The 20860-nt window shown below is 49.1% G+C and overlaps 10 protein-coding genes across 10 annotated transcripts; 7 read left to right on the plus strand and 3 right to left on the minus strand.

Moving 5' to 3' along the window:
• The first annotated feature begins 742 nt into the window (after positions 1-742).
• Pmar_PMAR008741 (protein phosphatase 2C, putative) lies at positions 743-2349 on the plus strand. Its single transcript, XM_002777761.1, has 7 exons — positions 743-918; positions 962-1088; positions 1132-1222; positions 1271-1402; positions 1455-1565; positions 1620-1787; positions 1845-2349. The coding sequence occupies exons 1-7, from the start codon at positions 753-755 to the stop codon at positions 2067-2069; spliced, it is 1020 nt and encodes a 339-aa protein (XP_002777807.1). The 5' UTR covers positions 743-752; the 3' UTR covers positions 2070-2349.
• A 280-nt stretch (positions 2350-2629) lies between these two features.
• Positions 2630-3411, plus strand: Pmar_PMAR008742 (hypothetical protein; the record flags this gene model as incomplete). The annotated part of the gene is made up of 3 exons (XM_002777762.1): positions 2630-2806; positions 2857-3000; positions 3061-3411. The coding sequence occupies 3 exons, from the start codon at positions 2630-2632 to the stop codon at positions 3409-3411; spliced, it is 672 nt and encodes a 223-aa protein (XP_002777808.1).
• Positions 3412-6318: 2907 nt separating this feature from the next.
• Pmar_PMAR008743 (conserved hypothetical protein) lies at positions 6319-7185 on the minus strand. The gene is made up of 5 exons (XM_002777763.1): positions 6996-7185; positions 6851-6946; positions 6715-6781; positions 6555-6644; positions 6319-6498 (listed from the first exon to the last, which is right to left on the minus strand). Exons 1-5 carry the CDS (start codon positions 7152-7154, stop codon positions 6455-6457), a joined length of 456 nt encoding a protein of 151 aa, XP_002777809.1. The 5' UTR covers positions 7155-7185; the 3' UTR covers positions 6319-6454.
• A 389-nt stretch (positions 7186-7574) lies between these two features.
• On the minus strand, positions 7575-10118 carry Pmar_PMAR008744 (endoplasmic reticulum retention receptor, putative; the record flags this gene model as incomplete). Its single annotated transcript, XM_002777764.1, has 10 exons — positions 7575-7614; positions 7779-7855; positions 8211-8337; positions 8381-8497; positions 8781-8878; positions 8922-9024; positions 9341-9421; positions 9467-9560; positions 9771-9853; positions 10075-10118. 10 exons carry the CDS (start codon positions 10116-10118, stop codon positions 7575-7577), a joined length of 864 nt encoding a protein of 287 aa, XP_002777810.1.
• A 185-nt stretch (positions 10119-10303) lies between these two features.
• Positions 10304-11523, plus strand: Pmar_PMAR008745 (hypothetical protein; the record flags this gene model as incomplete). Its single annotated transcript, XM_002777765.1, has 7 exons — positions 10304-10344; positions 10465-10560; positions 10601-10651; positions 10917-10995; positions 11046-11112; positions 11162-11277; positions 11422-11523. 7 exons carry the CDS (start codon positions 10304-10306, stop codon positions 11521-11523), a joined length of 552 nt encoding a protein of 183 aa, XP_002777811.1.
• An 877-nt stretch (positions 11524-12400) lies between these two features.
• On the plus strand, positions 12401-13279 carry Pmar_PMAR008746 (single-stranded G-strand telomeric DNA-binding protein, putative; the record flags this gene model as incomplete). Its single annotated transcript, XM_002777766.1, has 6 exons — positions 12401-12485; positions 12569-12652; positions 12709-12787; positions 12835-12988; positions 13034-13140; positions 13189-13279. The coding sequence occupies 6 exons, from the start codon at positions 12401-12403 to the stop codon at positions 13277-13279; spliced, it is 600 nt and encodes a 199-aa protein (XP_002777812.1).
• A 637-nt stretch (positions 13280-13916) lies between these two features.
• Pmar_PMAR008747 (hypothetical protein, conserved) lies at positions 13917-15561 on the plus strand (the record flags this gene model as incomplete). Its single annotated transcript, XM_002777767.1, has 8 exons — positions 13917-13997; positions 14042-14191; positions 14251-14403; positions 14451-14611; positions 14668-14824; positions 14869-15101; positions 15153-15272; positions 15384-15561. 8 exons carry the CDS (start codon positions 13917-13919, stop codon positions 15487-15489), a joined length of 1161 nt encoding a protein of 386 aa, XP_002777813.1. The 3' UTR covers positions 15490-15561.
• A 1-nt stretch (position 15562) lies between these two features.
• Positions 15563-15767, plus strand: Pmar_PMAR008748 (hypothetical protein; the record flags this gene model as incomplete). The annotated part of the gene is made up of 1 exon (XM_002777768.1): positions 15563-15767. A coding segment is annotated over one exon (205 nt), but the record flags the coding sequence as incomplete, so codon positions are not given.
• Positions 15768-16405: 638 nt separating this feature from the next.
• On the plus strand, positions 16406-19387 carry Pmar_PMAR008749 (hypothetical protein; the record flags this gene model as incomplete). Its single annotated transcript, XM_002777769.1, has 1 exon — positions 16406-19387. One exon carries the CDS (start codon positions 16406-16408, stop codon positions 19385-19387), a length of 2982 nt encoding a protein of 993 aa, XP_002777815.1.
• A 476-nt stretch (positions 19388-19863) lies between these two features.
• Positions 19864-20438, minus strand: Pmar_PMAR008750 (ubiquinol-cytochrome c reductase complex 7.8 kDa protein, putative). Its single transcript, XM_002777770.1, has 2 exons — positions 20275-20438; positions 19864-20096 (listed from the first exon to the last, which is right to left on the minus strand). Exons 1-2 carry the CDS (start codon positions 20424-20426, stop codon positions 19967-19969), a joined length of 282 nt encoding a protein of 93 aa, XP_002777816.1. The 5' UTR covers positions 20427-20438; the 3' UTR covers positions 19864-19966.
• Positions 20439-20860: the final 422 nt, after the last annotated feature.

Raw genomic sequence — 20860 nt, forward strand, 5'->3', positions numbered from 1 at the left:
ATGTGTGATTGCCAATAGAAGTCGTTGAAACTTCATGAGCATCAAAGCTCTCATGGATCAGAATTTGTATCGCCATTGAAGTCTCTCACCGCAGCCTTCACGGACTACTTGCGTTTACATAAGCAGCACATTTTTACAAAATTATGGGTCGAATTTAAAGCGTTTCTGTGATAAATATCAGCAGCAACCTTTCTCATGAACCCTGGATGTATGGCGACTTGATTGACCAGGTCGAAGTGTGAGCTGTAGTCAACTGTTATACGTTGCATGGTCGCGCTAGGCATACTGTGCCTCTAAAAGCGCCGTGTGGTGTCGAACATGTGCTGCTGTTGCGACTTTTGTAGGGGGCGGGCGAGTCTTACATGAAAACTGCGCTCGCCCTAAATCGTAAGGAGCACTTTGCGATCGGCGGAGCATTTCCAGCGTGAGCGAGGTCTCGTTGATTTCCACTAGGGAATTGTGCCTTAAATGTTGTTTACTCTACGAATGGTCGGTGAGAATCATGCAGATACAAAGGGTAAGCCACCGTAGCTCAGTTATGTCCAAGGTTGCTTCTGAGACGGTCTTGGCATTGCAATGGTTCTTTACTAGTAGTTATTTCGTGTCTCCGATACAACAGCGCCAATAGCTCGTGAACTGCGGCTAAGAGATGTTCGGTTGGGCGCCTGGAGTACAGGGCTTCCTAGATTTGTTAGCGAGACCTATCAGGAAAGTTTTGCAGTAGTTGAATAAAAACGTTTTTGCATAATCTTATGCACACCCCGCTTTCGGAAACTAGCACCGCATCATGCGAGGGCTCCGGTGCGATGTCTCTCAAAATGCCACCGATCATGGACCGCTATGGCAATGCTGCCGACATCGGGCACAAATCCCGAATGGAGGACACGTCCATGTGCGTTCCCTTTAGTGGAGGGGGAGGTGAGTCTCTCATTCTGCCCGAGGCCTCCAGTTATGACCCCAGGTGCATTTGGAGTTTTCGACGGCCACGGTGGTGCAGGTGCCGCAGAGTTTATTAAGGATTATATGAGGAATGTGATATTGAAGTCACTCGACTCCTCACGAGACAAGGAAGATACTCTCTCGAGGAGGTATGGTCCGGAAGGGTCCACATCTATATCGTCATGCTGTCAGTTACTCACTCACTGAAGAGGCCCTAGAGAGGTTCCTCTGCGAGACTGAGATGCCTAAGCTCAGGGCTTGTTTTGATGACGACTTCGTTGATGTGAGCAGTTCAGCTGAAGTTAGCTGTCACCATTACTCTCATCATCAGGATGATGATTACCCCTTGATGACATCGGGGAGTACCGCATGTGTTTGCTTGGTCGACGAATCTACTTCTCCGGGCTCTCTGGCGGTCGCTAATGCGGGTGACTGTAGAGCCGTTCTATGCCGTCGTGGGGAGGTAAGTCTGGGAAAGCATTACATAACAAGACCACTCCACGTCTGTTTTTCAGGCTATTAACTTGACCCGTGATCACAACCTGAAGTCGTGTACTGAGGATGAAAGGCGCCGCGTAGCGCCATACCTGCCGGACGCTTCGAGCGAGTATCTTGGTGGCCTCGCGGTGAGTAGCACACTCCCATTTATCATTGTGGTTTATGCAGTGAGTTTTTGTCAGGTTACTCGCTCCTTGGGTGATCTACGGGCTTCCTCCGGCAGTAAGAACGCGGGACAGATTGCCGAGCCCGAGATCACTAGTATGCCTCTCGAGAAGGATGATGAATTCATCATCTTGGCCACCGATGGCCTCTTTGACGTCCTCAGCTCCGAGACAGCGGTTGAGACTGTGAGTGCTCGGTCGTTCAAGTGCGTTCCGAATTCGCACCCCTTGGGGTTCTCTCAGGTCCGCCGGCATATGTTGGGGAGTCAGTCTACCCCTGCCACTGCGGCCCGGTATTTGATCGACCGAGCCATCGCCCGTCACGCCGCGGACAACATTTGTGTGACCGTAGTTTACTTGCGTGACTGGGCTTCGTCGGCTCGGCCGAGTTCCACAGTGCATATCTCTGAACAGTTGACTGCAGATGGAGAGGTTGAGAGGCGTGATAGTAGCAGCAGCAGTAATTAACGACGTTGTTCTGATAGCTGCGCTCCACCGCCATCACAAGGGTATATTACATAGCTTCTCATTTTTTCTCATTGGGTATTACTATCTTTTGAGTGCTGATCGAGTCCGTGATTTTTGTATGCAGCTTTCGAAGTGATTCAGTCTTGCCACTCGATTGCTGTTATCGCCATCCTGGAGGTTATGTGTAGCGGCTTTACCGGTGAAGCTCGCTTCATCCCAGTGGGCGTCTGATATACGTTTTTTATCTACGAAGTGGTGGTTGTGGTGATCCCCCAGTTGTATGCTCCTCGTGGCTCTGATTGTATAGCAATGACGTAGTGTGACATGCGCCCACTCGAGCTTGTGTTGAGAGACGTTAATGGTAATCAATTGATGTGATTTAGGCTACTCGTTGTCACCTTTTCTCGCACTCTCATAAACTTCTACGGAGAAAATATGATACACAAATTACTCCAGGTTTTATCCGATGGCTCGGATGATGAGCAGTTGAGATTCCGTTTTGAATCTTGGGACAGTCTCGAATGTGAACTATTCATTATAGCATCAGTTGATTTCCTGCAATGCCAACGGTTACGGCGGATATACCGGAGCAATTGATTGATTCTTCGAGGGCGCCCGATGGAGGCACTCAAGGAGGAGGAGGAGGAGGCGAATCTCGACTCTTGAAGCTATTCAAGGCATTCGACAGGAGCGGAAGGATGAGCACTATGGAGTTTCGAAACGAGCTGAAGAAAATAGTAAGCTTTTCTTGAACGCTTAATAGTCGCTCGAAATTGGTCCATCTTAGGTCCGTGTGACTCCAGCGTTGGAGAGGTTGATCGAAACAGAAGGCGCGGCGGGTACCATGACATATGCATCACTAGTCCGAGCTCTTGATAGTTGTAATCCCGATAGAAAACGAATGGATCTACAGCCGTATAAGCTGGAGGAGGTGCGACTAAACCCGGCACGCGCGATGGTATGATCTGATTCGCGAGTGATTTGTGGTCAGGTTCGTCCGCAGCCAGTACTGCCTCCGCATCGCGATCCCGTCAGTTGGGAAATCGAGATCGACGATAGTGTTAAGGACGAAGAGATCAGGAGGGCAGTGGCCAGTCTTCTCGATGAGCGCATCTCTACTCATGAATTCGTCACACGGTTGTTGAAATGCGGTGTTGGGGTAGATGAGGATATTGATACGTTACTCCTTCGGCATGAGAGGGACCCGTCTCATTCCAATTACGACGAGTTCATCTCGGCTATTCTACAGAAGAAAGCCGCCACTATCGGGCGAGGGTCTGAGGCGAGACGTCAGATGCAGACCCCATTCGCACTAGATGCAGAGCCCGATTCATCCACGTAGGATGCGACTAGCAGCAAACTCGATGCTTTCATTGCGATTTCGTCTTAGGGAGAAATCACATCATCAGGAGTATCCACGAGATATCATCGCAAACCTTGGTGACCGAGGGGGAGAATTCACGAGACAGCTCAATCCGAAAAGGCGAGGAAGCTATAAAAAGTAAGCTCCGAGTAAACCCATTTATGAGTCATAAGTCATAGTTCGTGACTGTGGTAGAGTTATCGACTCAGTCGTGAACGCATTACCAAATATTCAGTTCTGGAGATATTCTTTCGTGGGAACCTTCCTCAACTAAGAACACTACGAGCACCGATGAGGGAAATCACACTTCCGGCAGGAGAAGAAGTATCAAAACGCTCCCTACGTGAGTGGCATCATCGCCTTATTAGGCCGAAGTCGTACTTGTGTGAAGTTGTCGCCGGACCATAGATCGTACTCTCAACAGTCTTTGCTCATTTTCTACGACATTTCAACAGCATTGCTTCATTTTACCTCGAGTCTATTGATTCCCTTGCTAGGAGCTCTGTCCTGCGATACTGTGTGGAACCCACGGCAAAAGATGAGGATCCAGCCGAGGTCTTCAGCGGCAGCAGACGACGGGTCTATCCTACGTCGAGAAGTCCCCCACCTTTTGGCATTGAGCGCGATCTCTCAGAGTGATCGATGTCACTAATGACCTTGATGACGATTACATGTATGGTGAAATCATCATGCGACGTCTTGTATTAACAAGGTTTCGATGTGTTGAGTGGATTCAGTGATTTCGCTCCATCACATTAGCAGAAAGACTTGGAAAGTATGCAAACTGACCACCTCATCTTTATTTAGCGCGAAGACTGATTATTACTAGCTCGTGAGGTCCTCATCGCCGAATTTTACTTTTCCCACTGTATTTATCCTCGACTACACGAACCTTCTCACAAGTGTGGTTTCGTTTATGAACTCAAGAAACTCAATGCCACGCAGAGACGTTTTTTGGGTAAGTTACTCACAAAAATCGAGGAGCATCGATATTACTGTCATCGTCACTCCAGTTGAAACTTGATATGGCTGTATGGAAAGAGCATATACTCGAGCAGGAACTAGCTCTAGTTCCACGTCTCGCATCTCGAATTGAGGGGTCGAAATCAGAGGGTAAAAGCGACTTGATAGACACACTATGCATGTTTGAATCCTCATCCTTGGCCGTTGGATCAGGCCGTTGGATGGCCAGTCTGTTGACAATATCAAAAACACCTTCGTCCCAAAAGCCCTCCTGTCGCTCTTCCAAGTCTCTGATCTTTCGCCTGCTCTCCTCTAGTTCCAATTGGAGGCGGACTATCTCGCACTGGAGGGCCGCGTTATCTTGACCGAACGATTCTTCTTCGGTGTTTGAGCTCGATGACGGTGTTAATCGACTGGGGTTGGGTGACAAAGGTTGACTCTGGGAAGTAATCCATCATCAACTGACGAAGCCTCGATGGTAGAGACTCACCCTGTAGTACGCGTCTGCCGGCGATTCGTCACTGTCGGCTGAAACGTTAGAGTTCATGCGGAACCGAGTAACACTAGTTGTTACACTCTGAGCTGAAAACAAAGAAAATGCTTGCATAATCGCAGATGTGGAGGCACTCACAGGGCGTAGCTGAATCGGTGTCAAGAGACTCCAGCGGCAACGACAGAGGTATTTGAAGGGGAGGTATGCCCCCGCCTACAGAGATACACTCAATGATAACCAACCTCGGGGTGAAAGCGCTGCTGCCAGTGCTTCAGTTGACACTTCGAAGATATCATATATGAGGCCCTACCAATCACCGTACCTTTTCCCTCCGGTATAGCAGGCGCTGGGGATGGAGAGTCGGCGATATCGCTATCTCGTGTCTCTTCCAGCATCTCGGAAGTAGACTTCCCATCAAACGACTCGATAGCTCCTGTAAAACAAAAAACATAAGACTGGTCTCTACCGAATGCAGTTATAGCGGCGAACATCAAGCGTGAACAAAACGAAACCCTACCGTTGGAGTTACGCAGATTGCAGATCCTATTCGTGTGACTACTGACGCTACTAGAAGTAGATGCAGCCGTAGAGCAGCCTTCGGTATGAGTGTGATTACCCCGCGGGAAACTCATACTCCTTTGAAAGTTCAGTAGCTCTCCTGAAATTGTCATGCATAACAAAGTAAGTATAAACCCTCAGATGAAGTCGTTGAATACATCTTACGACGGAGATAGTACTTCCTGGAGAGTCACTTCCTTTCAACTCTGTTAACGCAGCTCGAGATATACGCATCGGCATTTCACCCGTCAGCAAATGCGACTGGACAGGAGAAATATTCAGTTCGGGTTGGATACCGTGTTGCACCTAGGAGACGTCCCTGTGCGATCACAATCCGAACGCCTTGGTTATCTAACCACCATCGTGGCTAGCCACTGCGCATTACCGATGATAACCTAGCGATCCTGTCGCTAACCTTTGTTGGTGTTCGTAATGCTGACCCATCGTGACCTTCATACACTGCGTCCGCACGACTCGAAGACCCTCGAGTCTGACAATAATACACGTACCCCAAAGAATACTCGATTCATTCACAACATACGACTACAATATACTGATGATTTTGATACCATCTGCCCAAAGAAAAACTCCGTAGAGCCGGTGATCCCACAGCAATGCTGTTTTATCACCTCCCACACTTCAGCACTTTCATCCGTAAACTGACGTCGTCTGTTGAGTTTAGTCCAGAAGTCGCCATCCCCTCCCTTTTTGACACGGGGCAACGGTAGCTGAGGCATTCAGAAAAGTAACCACAAGAAAAGTCAATCACGTCAGAAGAACTGATGGCGGTTGTCCTTCCTCTTGATATGGTCATGTCTTACCTTTCATACGCCGCGGGAACTCCCATAGAGTTAACGCAACATTCGGTTGAGCGTATTAAGACTAGCCCGACTTTGTATCATTATATCAAAAAGATGACCACGAGATGACGTGAGCCACGTCATCATGTACTTTCTTCCCCGTCCACAGGACGTAGACACAGATCCTACTTCCCTGATACGACAATGCTTACTCCAAGAACCAAGTGAAATAACCTTCACCACGCAGACCATCTGAAGCGGAAACCCCACAGTGTTAATGCCGTTTCTGAATGACTGCAGTTACTCACCTATACGCTTCATAGCCCACGGTGGCTGCTCATGCACCTTTTGATACTCCTGACCCCAGTGCAACCATGGCCCCCATAGGAAGATACAACCTATGAGATATCATACCCACAATCACAAACCGTAAGGAGAGACGCCGCAACGGCAACAGATGAAACTTACTCATCAACCACCAGTTGACTGACAGTTCCAGCCTGATCGAATCTTTCAAGTAGTTGATGTTGGGCACCTAAAACCGAGAGCGAAAATACAATGCACTGTTGGTCACATAGATGTGAGCTTCCAGGGAAGCGCTCACCTCCCTTTGTGGTCTCTTCTGCTTCAGTCGGTTCCACAATACGAGCTTCATCAGATCCGTATTCTCCGGACCATGTATGCCCGATCCACGCAGTTTCTGAGGGAGAGGCGCCACTATCGCATCGGCCAACATCACCGCCTCCTACCCAGTGCTTAGGGATAGGCTTGGTCATAGAGTAGTCACACGGCTTCATAACACTAGCAGGGAATTTCAAAGGTGGCGTGTTTTCCCAACCAGTGACGTAGTCGTTGGCGCCGTCCGTGAAGAAGTGCTTCAGACGAGCGGACGAACGACGCAGAGCCATAGAGTCACACTGGTCGTGACAATAGAACTCTAAGGAGACACTTGGCCCGAAAAAGTACATTACCGTAAAGCGGGGTATAAAATGCGTGTAATATCACAGAATATCCAATCACTACGAAACTGCCCACAGCGCCTCGAAGAGATTCGAAACTTATGTGTTGCGCATATCTCGCAAGAAAGGAACTACAAAAGTAGTGGAGAACACAAGGTGCGGACTCTCACATATGCATACCACGCATAGAATGACACCTTACGCATGCAACACTCAGATGTTGTCGCAAAGAACACACTCGTCATATATATCCGCGTACATAGTGCATCCACTGAACCTCTACAAATCGTGGCTCTACGTGAATACATCGGGTCGATCGAACTCGCTTGTATAACGACACAGATTCAGCATATATAACTCTACAAGGCTCTAAGACTGCGAGGCAACCCCAAGGCAACCAGTGTTAGCTCTAATCACAGACATCATACACCGACGTATATCAACTGCAATGCCCTCATATATTTTCCCCTCCAGCAACCTCCCCAACACAAGGATAACAGATGGAGTTCACAAAGTCTCTCAACCGTGCCTCCGCAACACTTGTAACATAATTCACACTCAGTGAAATCAGACCTGCAGCATCGCCTGCTCGTCCACCTCTCCGCCGCCTTTTCTTCGCCGCACCATCCCATCTGTGGTTGACGCATTATCTGAGAGGAACAACATATTCGTACAAGACGCCCAGCCGATATACGAGTAAGTCTCCTCGAGTTGCAACAACTCTATTTGTGATCCTAGTCCAGAACAGGTACGATAATTCAATCTAAATCTAGAATACCGCTAAAATTCAATTTCAAATATTTGAAATTGAATTCGGGGTTGAGTTTAATTTCAATTTGATCAAACTCTTTATTAACGGCTTACATGGTAGATCTGATCAACCTTATGCGGAGCAGAAGTCGTCACAAGAACAATTTCCTTACAACAACATTGCGTTCAAGTATAGTATTAGCAAGAATTGAAAGAAACGATACAATAACGGTATATACCAAATAAAATTCTTACTGCCGACTTACCATAACTAGAGCTGCTGCCCATTACTTTCATCTCCACCTTCTCTGAAATGTCGTTAATTTTTTGATCCACCGCCAAAACCATCGTACGAAGACAAGAAACTCCCTTGAAGCGATACCTAGAGGGACAGTAAACTGCCTCCAGTGTGGCCGAGCTCTCACGTGATGTAGTCGATGAAGAAGAGTATTTCTATAAGCCCACCCAGCCAGGAGTTGAGATCCGAGTAGTTCCGCCCGAGATTGATCTTCTTGTACATCCAATTGAAGGCGTAAAACACTCTATAGCCGCCAACACACAGGATAAAAGTACCTATGAACAAGGAAAGGGCCTCCAGTGCTTTTTCACGGACCGCATGTGCTCTCAACGTGGAGAAGCAAATCAGGAGTGGATAATAATGAAAACTTCACTCATACGAACTGAGATATATAACATCCCGTACGTACTCACGCCACGGTCATGATTGCCCTTGTCCCTATACGAGAAGACATACTGAGGAACCTGGAACCAGAAGTCAACCAAGAATAGCACAGGGGAGGAGCCAGAGAAACGATTCTCGATCACATGAGTACCATGGCGAATCCCTCCAAGAGCTGGGAGAAGGTCCAGAGGATCTCGAGAACGGCAAAGGCTTTCGTGGTGAGAAGGGCCAAGATCGCGCACTACACCAACTATCAAGAATTGTAAGAAACGGGGAGTGCCCACCAAAGAGATGATGACAACCAAATTGCAGGTGTCTTTGCTTCGCTCCCATGTGATGTGCCAAGCCTTGAAAATGTAGCAAATAATAGCAGAACTCGCCACATACCTAAACGCGGGTTGTATCATTCGATTCCTTGAGATAACCTCAGCGTGTACGTGTAAGTAGAGAAGTGGAACTAGAGAATTTCAAGTCTAATTCATCAACTACATCGACGACAACTCGTATACGAGATACAACGGCCCAACCCTGGACCAAGACGAACGATGTAACGGTTACATTGTAACCCACGAAGAAACGCGCCACTCTGTCGCACAAACTCATTTGCAGCTCATGGTCTCGGGTCACTGTAGATCTCATAAAATTTATTTTTCGTGAGAGAAAAAAACGCAACTGTTCATAAACCACCAACTCCCAATATCACGTTATCTTGAAAAGCACCAAGTACGCCCGCTGATTGCGCTCGAAGAGATCCAAATATCGGCATACAAACGTAGTCAAGTACCTGGGGAGCAAGTGTTTTCGACTTTTGATACGCATCTCATATTACAAAATTTGTGTGCCATAACTGAGACCCTTACACGACTTGTTCTTATACAGAGTAATGCAGAGCACTACGACACCGAAGAGATGAAGGTAGTCACCTGTGGAGAATGCCACTATCGTAGTAGCAGGTGACAAATACTTCCTTGGTGAGACGGTTTCACCCGAAGAGCTCAAAATTAGACAGAAATTTCCGAGTGAACGAGTATTTTTCGCTGCTCGTTGAGTATGTTTACCCACGTATCAACATCGTAAAATGATCGTATAAGAACAATGCGCGATGTGCCAAAATTTACGGCGTGTGTCCTTACCTATGTATCTGAACACGTTCCAACTATACTGCGATACGGTTTGCGCAAGTTGATGAAAGTCCTCCTTACCATGCAGTTTGGACCTGAGATCATCCGAACACAACTGATTCTAGCGTGTTTCGGTTTGGGTGTCAAAGAGGACGACAGGTGAAGCGATTCGGGTATAAGGTATCATCGAGGAAGAGTTTGGGAGGCTGCCACTGAGAAAGGCGTTTAGCATTCAAACGCCCTTCTCAGTGGCAGTCGAAGAATCTAGACTTGCCGTGAGGAGCTCCGATCCCCCCTACTAGTCGCTGAGTACTACATTGAGTCCTGAGGATTGTTGAATGGACCTGCAGCCGGTTCCATCTGGGAAAATACTGTGTAGTGAAGTCACGCACGCATAGTGACAAAAGTTGAAGCTTGGATTCTTAGTAAGACTTGGAATTTCTCAGCTCATGCTCCGTTCCACCCGACTATTCCCTGGAATGTTATCGCTTAACACCTTCCGCGCACAGACGTAGTTCCTGCTAGTTGTTTTTAGAGTGTAAACAATGACCGATACGCATTCCTACATACAGGAGAAGCGCCTCAAGTACTGTGTGGTGTGACCGGTTGAAATCAGCTTTTATAGTCTCTCGCTCCTCTCGTATCGGCCTATTGATAACGGCTCCTTACTGGGTATGTTTTTGGACTTTGGATCTACTTCCCTCAGCCGACAAGTCTCTCTCAAGCACCCTACGTGCGTGTCGCGTCTATGCGGGTCAACCTGCTGTTTAGAAGCGGGCGATGAAGTGTTGATCGCGAGGAGGTGAGCATGAGCTCTCGATATCGGTATGAGTGTTGTTTAGGTTTTCGGGTCCCGTTCGATTCGACGGTCTGTCGTTGGAGGTTGGCAAAGAGTGAGTTTGGCTATACTCGCGAAATTTCTATTCTGTTCATCTTTAAACCGCACAGATCTGAAACTCGAATATTTGGTATACGTGTCTGTTAACGTATGCAGATTTAATATCGCATTCCCCAGCGAGTAAATCACGCTTAGCCGTATTATGTTCAACAGAGTCTTCATTATTATATCTACAGCACGGTCTGTGGTAATGGTAGTCCATGTGTAGTCATAAAACGATAGTCGGTAGAGTCCTGAGGTAGAGCTATATGTGAATTCAGGAATCACTCTGTTGCCTTCCAAACCAATTCGCCGGTCTCGATCATTGGTTTTGAGATGTTCACCAGCCGCACTAGGAAGGTGGGCTTGGTAGAAGCGCCCTGTTTCGCACTGCTATGACAATTTTGTAGGTTCCCGTAGCGTTCACGTTTGTCGAAGGCGCGGGAATTGTTGGTCGTGTTCTTTCTAAAGGAAAAAGTGAGTTATCGCATTCTCGTTAAGGTAGCACTGTGTTCGTTCCTATCAGCGTCGCTGGGTAGGAGTAAATCCAAGTTGAAGCCGACGAAGAATTTGGTTTTAAAGAAACCTATCGCGATCGCCGAGAATACTTGGTACACATTTAACGTCGAGTATCTGACCAGAGTAAGTCCTTACCCTATCCTATTGTTCTTGACATCGACACTAGACTCATCTGTTAACCATGCGTCTGTCCATATTCATTCTCCCTAACGAATTGGATCTTTCAGGATGATTCTGATTGTATTTCCATAGCGAGCGGAAGCGCAGGTGAACGGTTCGTTACTGAGGTGGGCGAGTGGCCATCTTGGCTGCAACATTGACTCCTCGCATAGTGCCAACATGTTTGGCGGCTCATTGCACGTCGCATGATATTGTCACTAGGCTGGGGTGACGTTCACCTTCACGGGCGGCTTGGAGTCCCATGAGTCAACTGATGTCTCGAAAGGGCAAATTCCCGGAGTTATTTTCTGCCTTGACGAGGAGGGGGACTGTGAGCGGCCAGATACGGTATATGCCGTTTACCAGCTTTCCGATTCATGCCTTACCCTCAGAGCGTCAGTTATGAGCACTTGCGGTCTGCCTCCGCACCCAATAGAGATCATTTCCAACTCATCGAGAAGCAGGTATGTGGACCAACTCCATCTCCTCGTTGCGTCCTACGCGATGGTACTGTGCTTTATCTCCTTTCAGGCCTCTATACGTCCAGTTTTGCGCTCGCAAGGTGCAAGGTAATTTCATGGACGGTTCCGCCGAAGCGAATTTTAGTAGTGTTTGTAGTGTGTGATACGTCAGGTGCTGCTCGAACAGTAGCGATCGCTGTTAACTGTTGAAGAGAGTTTCAAGTTAGAGAAAACGTACATTGCATCGTGTGCTCGTTGGGCATTAATTCTATAAGTTTGCTAGTATTATGTCATAAGAACAATCATGGGCCTATCAGTGACGACGAGCCCGGAATAATATTATGTGCACTATTACGGTGTTTGTGTGTGCTTTCCTACTCGCGTGTCATGTTCATGGGATCTTCCATGGGAGCGCTGGAATCAAGGTGCTCACAAACTGATGCGCACTGCCTGCATGGATGCTAATTTGACCGTTTACCTATCAGTCCTCTTCTGTTGAGTTACCAAGGCCTTGGGGTTTGAATTGTAACGGCGTGAATGACCGCAAGCATTGCGGTCTTCATTCCGTTGATATCCGATATGTGGAGTATGGCTTGTCTAGACAGGTTGACTCGACGCTAATCTCAATGAGTTCCGACTTCAAACTCTTCGTCGGAAATCTCCCCCCTGATGCGACAGAGGATGAGATATTCACACGGTTCAAAGAATTTGGTAGTAGCACATGGGAATAAGGGTATTTATGATTACGTCGGTGATTGTGCGAAGCTGTGGTTTGGCGCATCGTGTGCTGCTAGGGACGATCAATGAGGTTTATCTGATGTCTGGCGGCCGGTCTAGGAGCGGCCAGAGCTCAGCTTTCGTGAAGTACTATGACACAGGTAATGGACGAGTTGGTGACGGTGTGGTATTCTCCTATTTGGTTTAAAACGTGCAGATTCTTGCGAGCGAGCAATAGCCGCAATGAACATGATCGGCAAGCTGAGGACTCAGGATAGAGACACTGTGGTGGTGAAGTAGGCAGAAGCGCCGCTCTAGAAGGCTCTTGGACGTGACGGTGCAGATACGCCAAGTCGCAAGCACGGCGATCAGCACCGTATGTGCACAGTGCGGGTCCTCCTGTTACGGGTGGGATGGGCGTGCGGCCGCATCACACGCCATCTCAGCCGACTCACACGGCTGGATGCAAACTGTTCGTCGGCGGTCTGCCCGACTTCGTAAGATCTAGTGGAGCGTGTGAACATGTGGAACGGACCTGCCAGGTGGACCGGGATGACCTTATAGCGATCTTCTGTCCATTCGGGCATGTCGAATCGGTCCATTTGATGCAAGGAAAGAGCAAAAGTGGACAGGCGTGTGCCTTCATCACGTGATCGATCGGTCTGCTCTTACAGCAGAGGACGGTTCTTCATAATAGGTATCAAATACCTGGGCCGGCCGAGATCGCTATCCGAGAGCTCAATGGACGTTATAGAATGGAAGAGAACTCCGTCATTTCTGTGCGGTAGGCGATTCACGCACTGACTTGTGTCATCAACGTTTTGTATTCGACGGTGAGAAAGTGATGACGCACTGTACACCACCGCATGACCTGACAGTATCGAGTTTTTCTCTCAGTTTCGCCGACTCGGATTCCACAGCTGCTCGAGCGGTATCAGAAGCTAAGAGGATGAGACGGAGTATGCAGCAGCGGCAACATTACGGTCAAGAGTCTATGCCTCCGCACGGATATCGGAGCCCTCCACCGAGACAGCCTTACATGTCGCGAAATTCGCCACCGGACGGAGCAGGAGTGGGCGATGCCGTTGCTGCCGCCACCAAAGCCGTTTCGGCTATCTTGCAGAGCAGTACTATTGGCTTGGGATCAGAATTTTATGTGCCCAGCATCAAAAGTTCTTCATATGGCTCAGGTGAATGACGTTGAATAACGATGAACGGTCAGTACCTGCTCGAGGGCTCTGCAAGGCTGAATAGGAGCAGGCCGAGATCGAGAATCACGAATCACGTTCTTGCTATGTTGTCTGATTGACGTATGGCCGGGAGTGTACCATTGATGTGAGGCAATCGCCTACTCATTTCAAGAGAGAGTGGGTGTAGTGTTCGTCTCGGACGGTTATATTCCGTAGCCACATTTGTTGTTTTCGAATGTCTAACCTTCCCGCGCCGGACTTCAAGGACCCCAAGCAGGTGGCTGCTTACAATGCGCGCGTGCTGGCAGAGATGGAGGTTAGTGAAACGCTCGGTTTTGTCTGTATTGTTTCGTACTCCAGGCGGAAGAGGAAGAGTTCTGGGCCAATTATAACCCCAGGACTGACCTTCCTACATGGACTGACGAGGAGATGGAGGCTCATCCACTTTATATGACGCATACGCCAACAGAAGAAGAAATGAAGACCAATCCGAATCTTCTAGCGTTGGAGGTAGGCCCAGGGTGCATGCCTCGTTTTTTGCTCGACAGGAGTGAGGTGGTTTATCTCAGAGTCTCATAGAGGAAACCCCAGCGCGGGAACGGTGCGAGAATTTCAAGGAAAGAGGGAATGAGCAGATGAAGGCCGGCCTCCTGGACGGTGCCATCAAGGCTTACACGAATGCCTTGTCGGTCCACTGCGAAGATCCCAAGTTGGATGCTATTGTGAGACTTCAACAGGCTGCATAGTCGATGGTGTTTGCAATTATCAGGTCCATTCGAATCGGGCGCAGGCGTATCTAAAGCAGAAGAAGTACATCCAGTGCATATCGGATGCTCAGCAAGCTCTATCGTTGGACCCGACACAAGTGAAGGCCGCCTACAGAGGAGCTGTGGCCTGTATGGAATTGCAGCTCTTCGCCAGAGCAGCGAAGTGAGGACATTGAGTGGCAGTATAAGTTTGCAATACATGGAGTTCAACCTTGGTAGGTTTGCCCGGAGTGGGTTGAAGACTGATCCGGATTCCAAAGATCTCTCGAAAGTGATGGGGCAAGCAATAGACGAGTTGAAGAAGTCTCGGGAACGACGTGAGAAAGAAAAGTTAGACGATCATGGCGAAACGGCTGAGGTCGATTCTGCGCTCGAGGTAAGCCTCTACTTGGGATGGCGGTATGGAGTATTCCGGTTCAGGATCGGTCCGTATCCATCGGTCCTGTGATATACGACTTCTGCAGTCAGTACGGGTCTAGTTCACCAGTCCTTGAACACTCTAGCGGGCTCTTGCTCTGGCCCATACTCTTCCTCTACGATTCCGTGATGCAGACGGATTGGCAGAAATCTGTCAGAGAGGACGTTAAGCTCAAGCAAGTCGCGAAGGATATGTTTCCAAACAGAGGATGTGTTCCCTGGGACACCAAAAAGGAGTGAGCATCGTATCCTCAGTTCACATGTACATTCCTGCTCTCTTCGGTCAGATTCGTCTATAGCAACTTTGTAGCGTACCTCGAGTGCTACGCCGAGGAGAGTGACGATACTGTCGTGATGGTGAAGCTGAACACCATGAATATGAGGTTGGGGAAAATCCTTAAGGGCAGGTAAGAAATCTGTATCCGGTGGGAGCGCTGTGATACTCGAGTCGTTCGGGTCGAACTTGTGTCTTCTCTGTGGAGTGCAGTCGAGTTTGTGTGATGCAAGCCTTACCTCAGGCGTTTGGTGGGCATGGTAGTGTTCCATTTGATACCAAAGACGGATGCTGCTACTATGAAACGGTTCGAAGACGAGAACCGTATAGAAACGCTCCAAGAAAACTAACGTGCAGCTCAGCCACTAAACGTCATCGTAGTTTGTTCCCTACTGTCCAGATTAAACAACTCAGTTTCTTCCTATGGGCGTCGTTGTGTTTGTCAATCTGACGGACTTGAACTCGGAGAACGATTGTGAAAGGCTACGCTTGGGAGAAGGTGTTTTCATCGTTCTTGAGTGCAAGCATGGGAAAAGTTCGAACATGACCACATCATCCACTATAACGCTACCTTCTCAGCGGGAGCGCCTCTTGGCCCATGCTCGGTCGCAGCATCAACCGATTCCGGGTAAACCCATGGAAGCGAAAACAGCATATAAGCATGGGTTAATTCTCAGAGACATTCACGTCAGAATTCCCTCGCAGTCGAGAGAGGGCACGTCTCTTGCAACTCGCTAGGCGGCAGCAGCAGATGAGAGTCCACGAAGGCATGAGCGGGGTCAGATCCGCAGGTGTATGCAGGGTCTCCTGCTTCAGACAATGCGAGAATCGAGGGCCAGGGAAATTCCAGCAACATGAATCCTGAGCGGCAGAATCTGTTGAGGATGGCCAAGGAACAGAACTTGGCTTCTCTACCATGTCAGGCAACATCATCGGACTCAAGTGAGTTAACATTGACGGTCAATGGTATCGTCTCTGAGTGTCAATGCGTAACTGAATGTTCCTGAGTGGCGCCTCTAGTCGACTATCGGAGTTGTATTCCATGATCAGTTGTGATGGAGCCTTCACCTACCAGCTTTACTGCCACACAGAGATCACCCACTAAGACAAGTGAGCTTGCACTGGTTTGGGACTTGCCTTTTTTCATAGCCACCATGCGCAGGTCGCGGACATGTGACCGACGCCGATGCCCAAACAGATGAGACGAGAGGCGACCCCTCGGAGATACTCGTTGGGCACGTTGATAGGCTGGAAGCACTCGTAAAGATGTATGACGACATCAAGGACAAGAAAACGGTTTTGGAGTCCTACTACAAGGCCATTCAAGAGTCCGAGCGTCCGACCGTCAAACTTGGTCGGGATTTCACTCCCATTCAACCGTCGTTCATGACTAGCGGCCAGGACGATACGAACCGGTTCGAATGGATGGGCGGGGGCGTTCTCTCTCCCAGATGTCGGCCTCCATCGTTCGAGTTGCAACGCCCGAGTCCGATCAACGGAGATGCCGATATTTTATCGCCGAATACGTTTCTGGACCAGGCCATTCCCGCCAGAAACACGTTCAATGTTGGTCCAGAAGACATTCTTGGGGTTGAGAAACAGCAGCAGGCTAGGGAGCCTGTCCCATTTGACGCCATATCACCGCAGACCCACATTAGCATGGATGAACCAGTCAAAGTTCCCTCTACTGAACTGGTTGCAGGCAGTCGTCGGGATACTACTACCCTCTCTTCGTTCCGTGATGCGGGGCGGAGGGAGACCCTGAAAGAACGAAAACAAGTACCTGGGGCGGACGATAGCGCCGCTAGTTATAAACGAGATATTCCTCGTGGAGAGGCGGTTGAAGGCACGGCGTATTCTACCTTCACTGGTTGGCTCCGTAATATGTTTGGTGAAGAATCTGACGGCGGCTCAGAAGAACCAGTGAGCATCAACTTATCATCGGAAGTAGTTCCAGAAAAGAAGCCAAGGAAAAAAGTCATCCGTGTCGGGCCGTCAGTAGATGACGTACCTTTGAGAGTGCCCAGACCGCCCTATAGAGACTTCCACTCAGTCTATCGAACGCTTTTCTCGCGCCATCGCGCGATGGGCGTTCATGGCCGATCCGGAGGGCTCTTCCGAGCGGATGACACCAAGAAAAGCGAGAAACAACAGTGGGAGGATGTCCTGGAGTATCTATATTTGGGGTCTAAGAAATCTGACTACTCGGGAAGACCGTTGGCGGCCTTAGACTATATCAGATTCGCTATGGATATCATCTCATGCGTCTCGGGCAGATATGAAGCGAGACCAAACTGGGGGGAAGTAGTTCTCGATTTTGCGTTGCGCACCTGCGTGAAGATTTATGACACTCCGGCCTTGCGAAACACGATGCGAGAGCAGTTATCTGTGCCACTGTGGAACACTACCACGTACTTCGTTCTCCCCTATGCGCGTAAGGAAACGCCAAATCTCAACGAGCAAGTCCTGGCTGTTCTGGCTATGACTGCTACGCGGGAGGCGAAGACTGAGAGCAGTCATGTGGACTTCGTGCTTAGCATGTGGCCTAGCAGAGAGTCAGAGTCAATTCCGACGATCGAACAGTGCCTGGTTCTTCTCGCAGCCTGTCGAAGTGAGCACCGAAGAGACGAGCAGATATACTGCATCTGCGAGGCACTGGAGCTGTACAGGATCGAGCCGGTCAGCATACGGGCGATGCTGGCTCTTATGGCTGTGTACTCCACGGCTCTCCCTGAATCAGCGGTGGCAGACGGCGTCCCCTTTACACTTAGAGACGTCCCTCGCGGCTTTGCCGTTGGGAGAGGGGACGACGACGAAGTCGTTGACCTTCGTGACTTCCCTCAGAATGGTCACGATGTGCGGTTGGTTTGTCAACTCCTAGATATTTTCGTCACGAAGCGACAGGTGCAGACCATCGGGCTGGAATGCTTGGCCGTCATGGCGAGACTTTCGGAGGACTATGCCACCAAGGTTGTTGAGGCTGCGGGGATACACACGATAAGACAAGCTTATCGTCGCCATGGTGCTGAAAGCTCGTCAATATGCAGGGCTGTTTGCGAAGTGCTACAGGGTATAGTACCCGTGGCGAACACTGGGACACGTCTCGTGCTCGAGGCGATGGAAATGTCCCTGGATATCCTCAGGAGAGTAACAGACAACATAATGGAGATCGCTGGAGACGCCTCAGAGGTGTCAACTCTGTATACGCAGACTGGCATGGTCCCACTAGAGGTGGCTGTCCGGACTGTTAATTGTTGCTTGGAGAGCCGAACAGCAATGCTGTTGGCGCAAACCAGTGTGAGCAGTGGAACCACTAGGGAGCACTTGGAGACTATCGTGCAGTGCTTCGAAGTCTTGGCCCCCGCCACGAATCCTGCAACTGCTGCCGAGATGCTGGACACTCCAGCCGTGTTGTGTATGAGTGATGGGGAAGAGCACATGGACGTCATCCAACTGAACAAAGAGTTGCTGCTGGACGCTGGATACGCAGGAATACCCGTGCTTCTGATAAAGCGATGGTGCACCCTTGGACACAATCCCAGGCTCATGAGGCAGGCGTGTCGGGCGATCCTGTTGTTACAATACAGGTCGGCTAGCGGGGCGCGACACTTCGCCAGGCTGAGAGTTCACATGGTTCTTGTTGCGGAGATCCAACCCAATGCTAAAACTGGCGGGGCCAAAACTCTGAGCCGTATACTTGCTCTGCTCGCAGACCTCTGCGCCGGTTCCACTATCGCTGATGAAACAGTAAAAAAGGCTCTGAGAGATTACAAAACTAATCCGGTCAAAGGACAACCCAGGTCGAGTCAAACAGTTGTTGACTTGATTATTGGCGCTTTGGAAATCATCATCCAGCAACAACCAGAAACACCCGATTTCGAATGCCTCTTCCAGGCATCAAGATTGCTGGGCGGAATGCTGACCAGAGAGCTTCCATCCGACGCTTCGAGTGACAGTTCGGTCGCTGGCAATGCATCGGGGGCGGAGGACAGGGCAAAGACCGTGCTTGGAACCCCAGAACGGAGCCTCATGACTAGGATCGAACCGCTCTTGAACAGATATCCTGCAACTGAAGGTTCCGAGCTAGAGGTACCACTCATAGTTTGGTGTTTAATACATCGTAGTCATGGAACGGGACAGCTCGGTCAAGGAAAACTCGCTGACAGGAAAGGCGTATGTCTCTTGAACCTTACTACCAACGACAGAGATGCTTTCAAGAGCTGGCAACGTGGAGGCAACCCACGGTAGTCTACGTGAATGCTCATCGAGGATCTAGGAGATTGCAAGATGACATCATACTTGTAGTCGGCTGCTGTTATTGCATTTGTTCACCATGCTCAATATTGCTCGTATTATGACTGACGGACATCGGTTGTGCTAAATGGAGTGCAAATTAATTCTATCATCATTTTCCTTAGTCGGATTGCTTCAGTTCTCGCCCTAGTTGTCTGAACCCAGTGACCAGACAAGAATGATTTCCAGCAAGTCTCATTAGTAATGAGTCATTACGGAAGGAAATTCCACTGGAATAAAATAGTTCGTACTCAACCCTGCATGTTAGAAAATCTATGATGACTATGAGTACCTTTAAGCGCCGCGTAATTATCGGTAGTAGCGCACTTCTCAACCCAAAACCAAATCTCATCAAAAGGACCTCAAAAACAATATGCATCCACCAACAATTGTCCTCAACTACTCCAGTATGGCAGGTTATGAGCTGGGTTGTTACACCGCAGCTTGTGCGTGACTCGTCAAAATGATACTCCCAGAAGCCTTCAACGATGCAAGGTAAAAGATAGTACACCGCCGAACGCTTCATCAACGACGCTATTTCAAGTAGTGAAACAGCTCATGCGCAATACAGTGATCTTGACACATCGCGAATTCCTCGTACTGACCCTGGCAGTTACCACGGCCATCAGTACGCATTTTGATACGCTGAACGCAGGCGTTGTACCTGGAACGGAGATAACACTGCGCAGAACGACTAACAGCAAACGAAAGGTAGTGAACCATTCCGAGCAATGATTAAGTTTGCGGGAGCCAACGCGCCACAGGGAAGAAAGATTCAAACGCCTAGCAGAGCCGCATGGACGCTGGAGAGAGAAACCGCAACGGTATTCTAACAGACTCACTCAGTGAGCCACTCAGAACACTCCGCTGCACATTTGGGAAGCATGTCTGTTCTTGGATCGACATAGTCCCCGTCCTCATTTTTCCGTGGAGGATGGTAGGACTTGGGGTAGTCCAACATAAACGCGAAGCGTCCGCAGTAGGCACGCGCCATCGTGAGGGTTGGAAATACTCACTATAAGAAGAGACAATCGTTACTGAGCTGAGGTACGCAACTCGCCAGAAGCGATCAAACGCGCAGACGCAAGAGTGACCAGACAGAGCCTGTGGATTGCAGTCCGCTCACTCCACCCGAACCGGTAAAGATAGTAGACTAACCCCTGCGAGGGAGGCAGATGACGGGCTTGTTTATCAGCTAAAGACACGAAGCTAGACCGCCAGGAGTTAATCCAGGCTTGCAACCACACACCAAACCTTTCCTAACATTCCAGGCGGAAGTAAAAAATCTTGCTCTCTTGCAATTCCTCAGTATTCGTCGGCGCAGTTTGATCCTTTCCGTGAAATGCAGAAAAACGAAAGGAAGTCAGGATGAGAAACTCATCTGTGTGTGTAAACGTGATGTATATGATGTCTCAGGTTGACGAGTGA

Source organism: Perkinsus marinus (genome assembly GCF_000006405.1).
Source record: "Perkinsus marinus ATCC 50983 genomic scaffold scf_1104296951054, whole genome shotgun sequence".
In the NCBI taxonomy this organism is placed as follows: domain Eukaryota; phylum Perkinsozoa; order Perkinsida; family Perkinsidae; genus Perkinsus; species Perkinsus marinus.

Bases quoted from the DNA above. Each gene is read 5' to 3' on its own strand.
- Pmar_PMAR008743 (XM_002777763.1), bottom strand. From the start codon at position 7,154: ATGGCTCTGCGTCGTTCGTCCGCTCGTCTGAAGCACTTCTTCACGGAC. The intron at 6,782-6,850 runs GTGAGCGCTTCC...TCTCGGTTTTAG, and splicing joins AGAAGAGACCACAAAGGGAG to GTGCCCAACATCAACTACTT. The intron at 6,645-6,714 runs GTAAGTTTCATC...GATATCTCATAG, and splicing joins AGTCAACTGGTGGTTGATGA to GTTGTATCTTCCTATGGGGG.
- Pmar_PMAR008750 (XM_002777770.1), bottom strand. From the start codon at position 20,426: ATGGCGCGTGCCTACTGCGGACGCTTCGCGTTTATGTTGGACTACCCC. The intron at 20,097-20,274 runs GTGAGTCTGTTA...TCTCCGTTCCAG, and splicing joins TGTTCTGAGTGGCTCACTGA to GTACAACGCCTGCGTTCAGC.
- Pmar_PMAR008741 (XM_002777761.1), top strand. From the start codon at position 753: ATGCACACCCCGCTTTCGGAAACTAGCACCGCATCATGCGAGGGCTCC. The intron at 919-961 runs GTGAGTCTCTCA...TTATGACCCCAG, and splicing joins TCCCTTTAGTGGAGGGGGAG to GTGCATTTGGAGTTTTCGAC. The intron at 1,089-1,131 runs GTATGGTCCGGA...TCATGCTGTCAG, and splicing joins GAAGATACTCTCTCGAGGAG to TTACTCACTCACTGAAGAGG.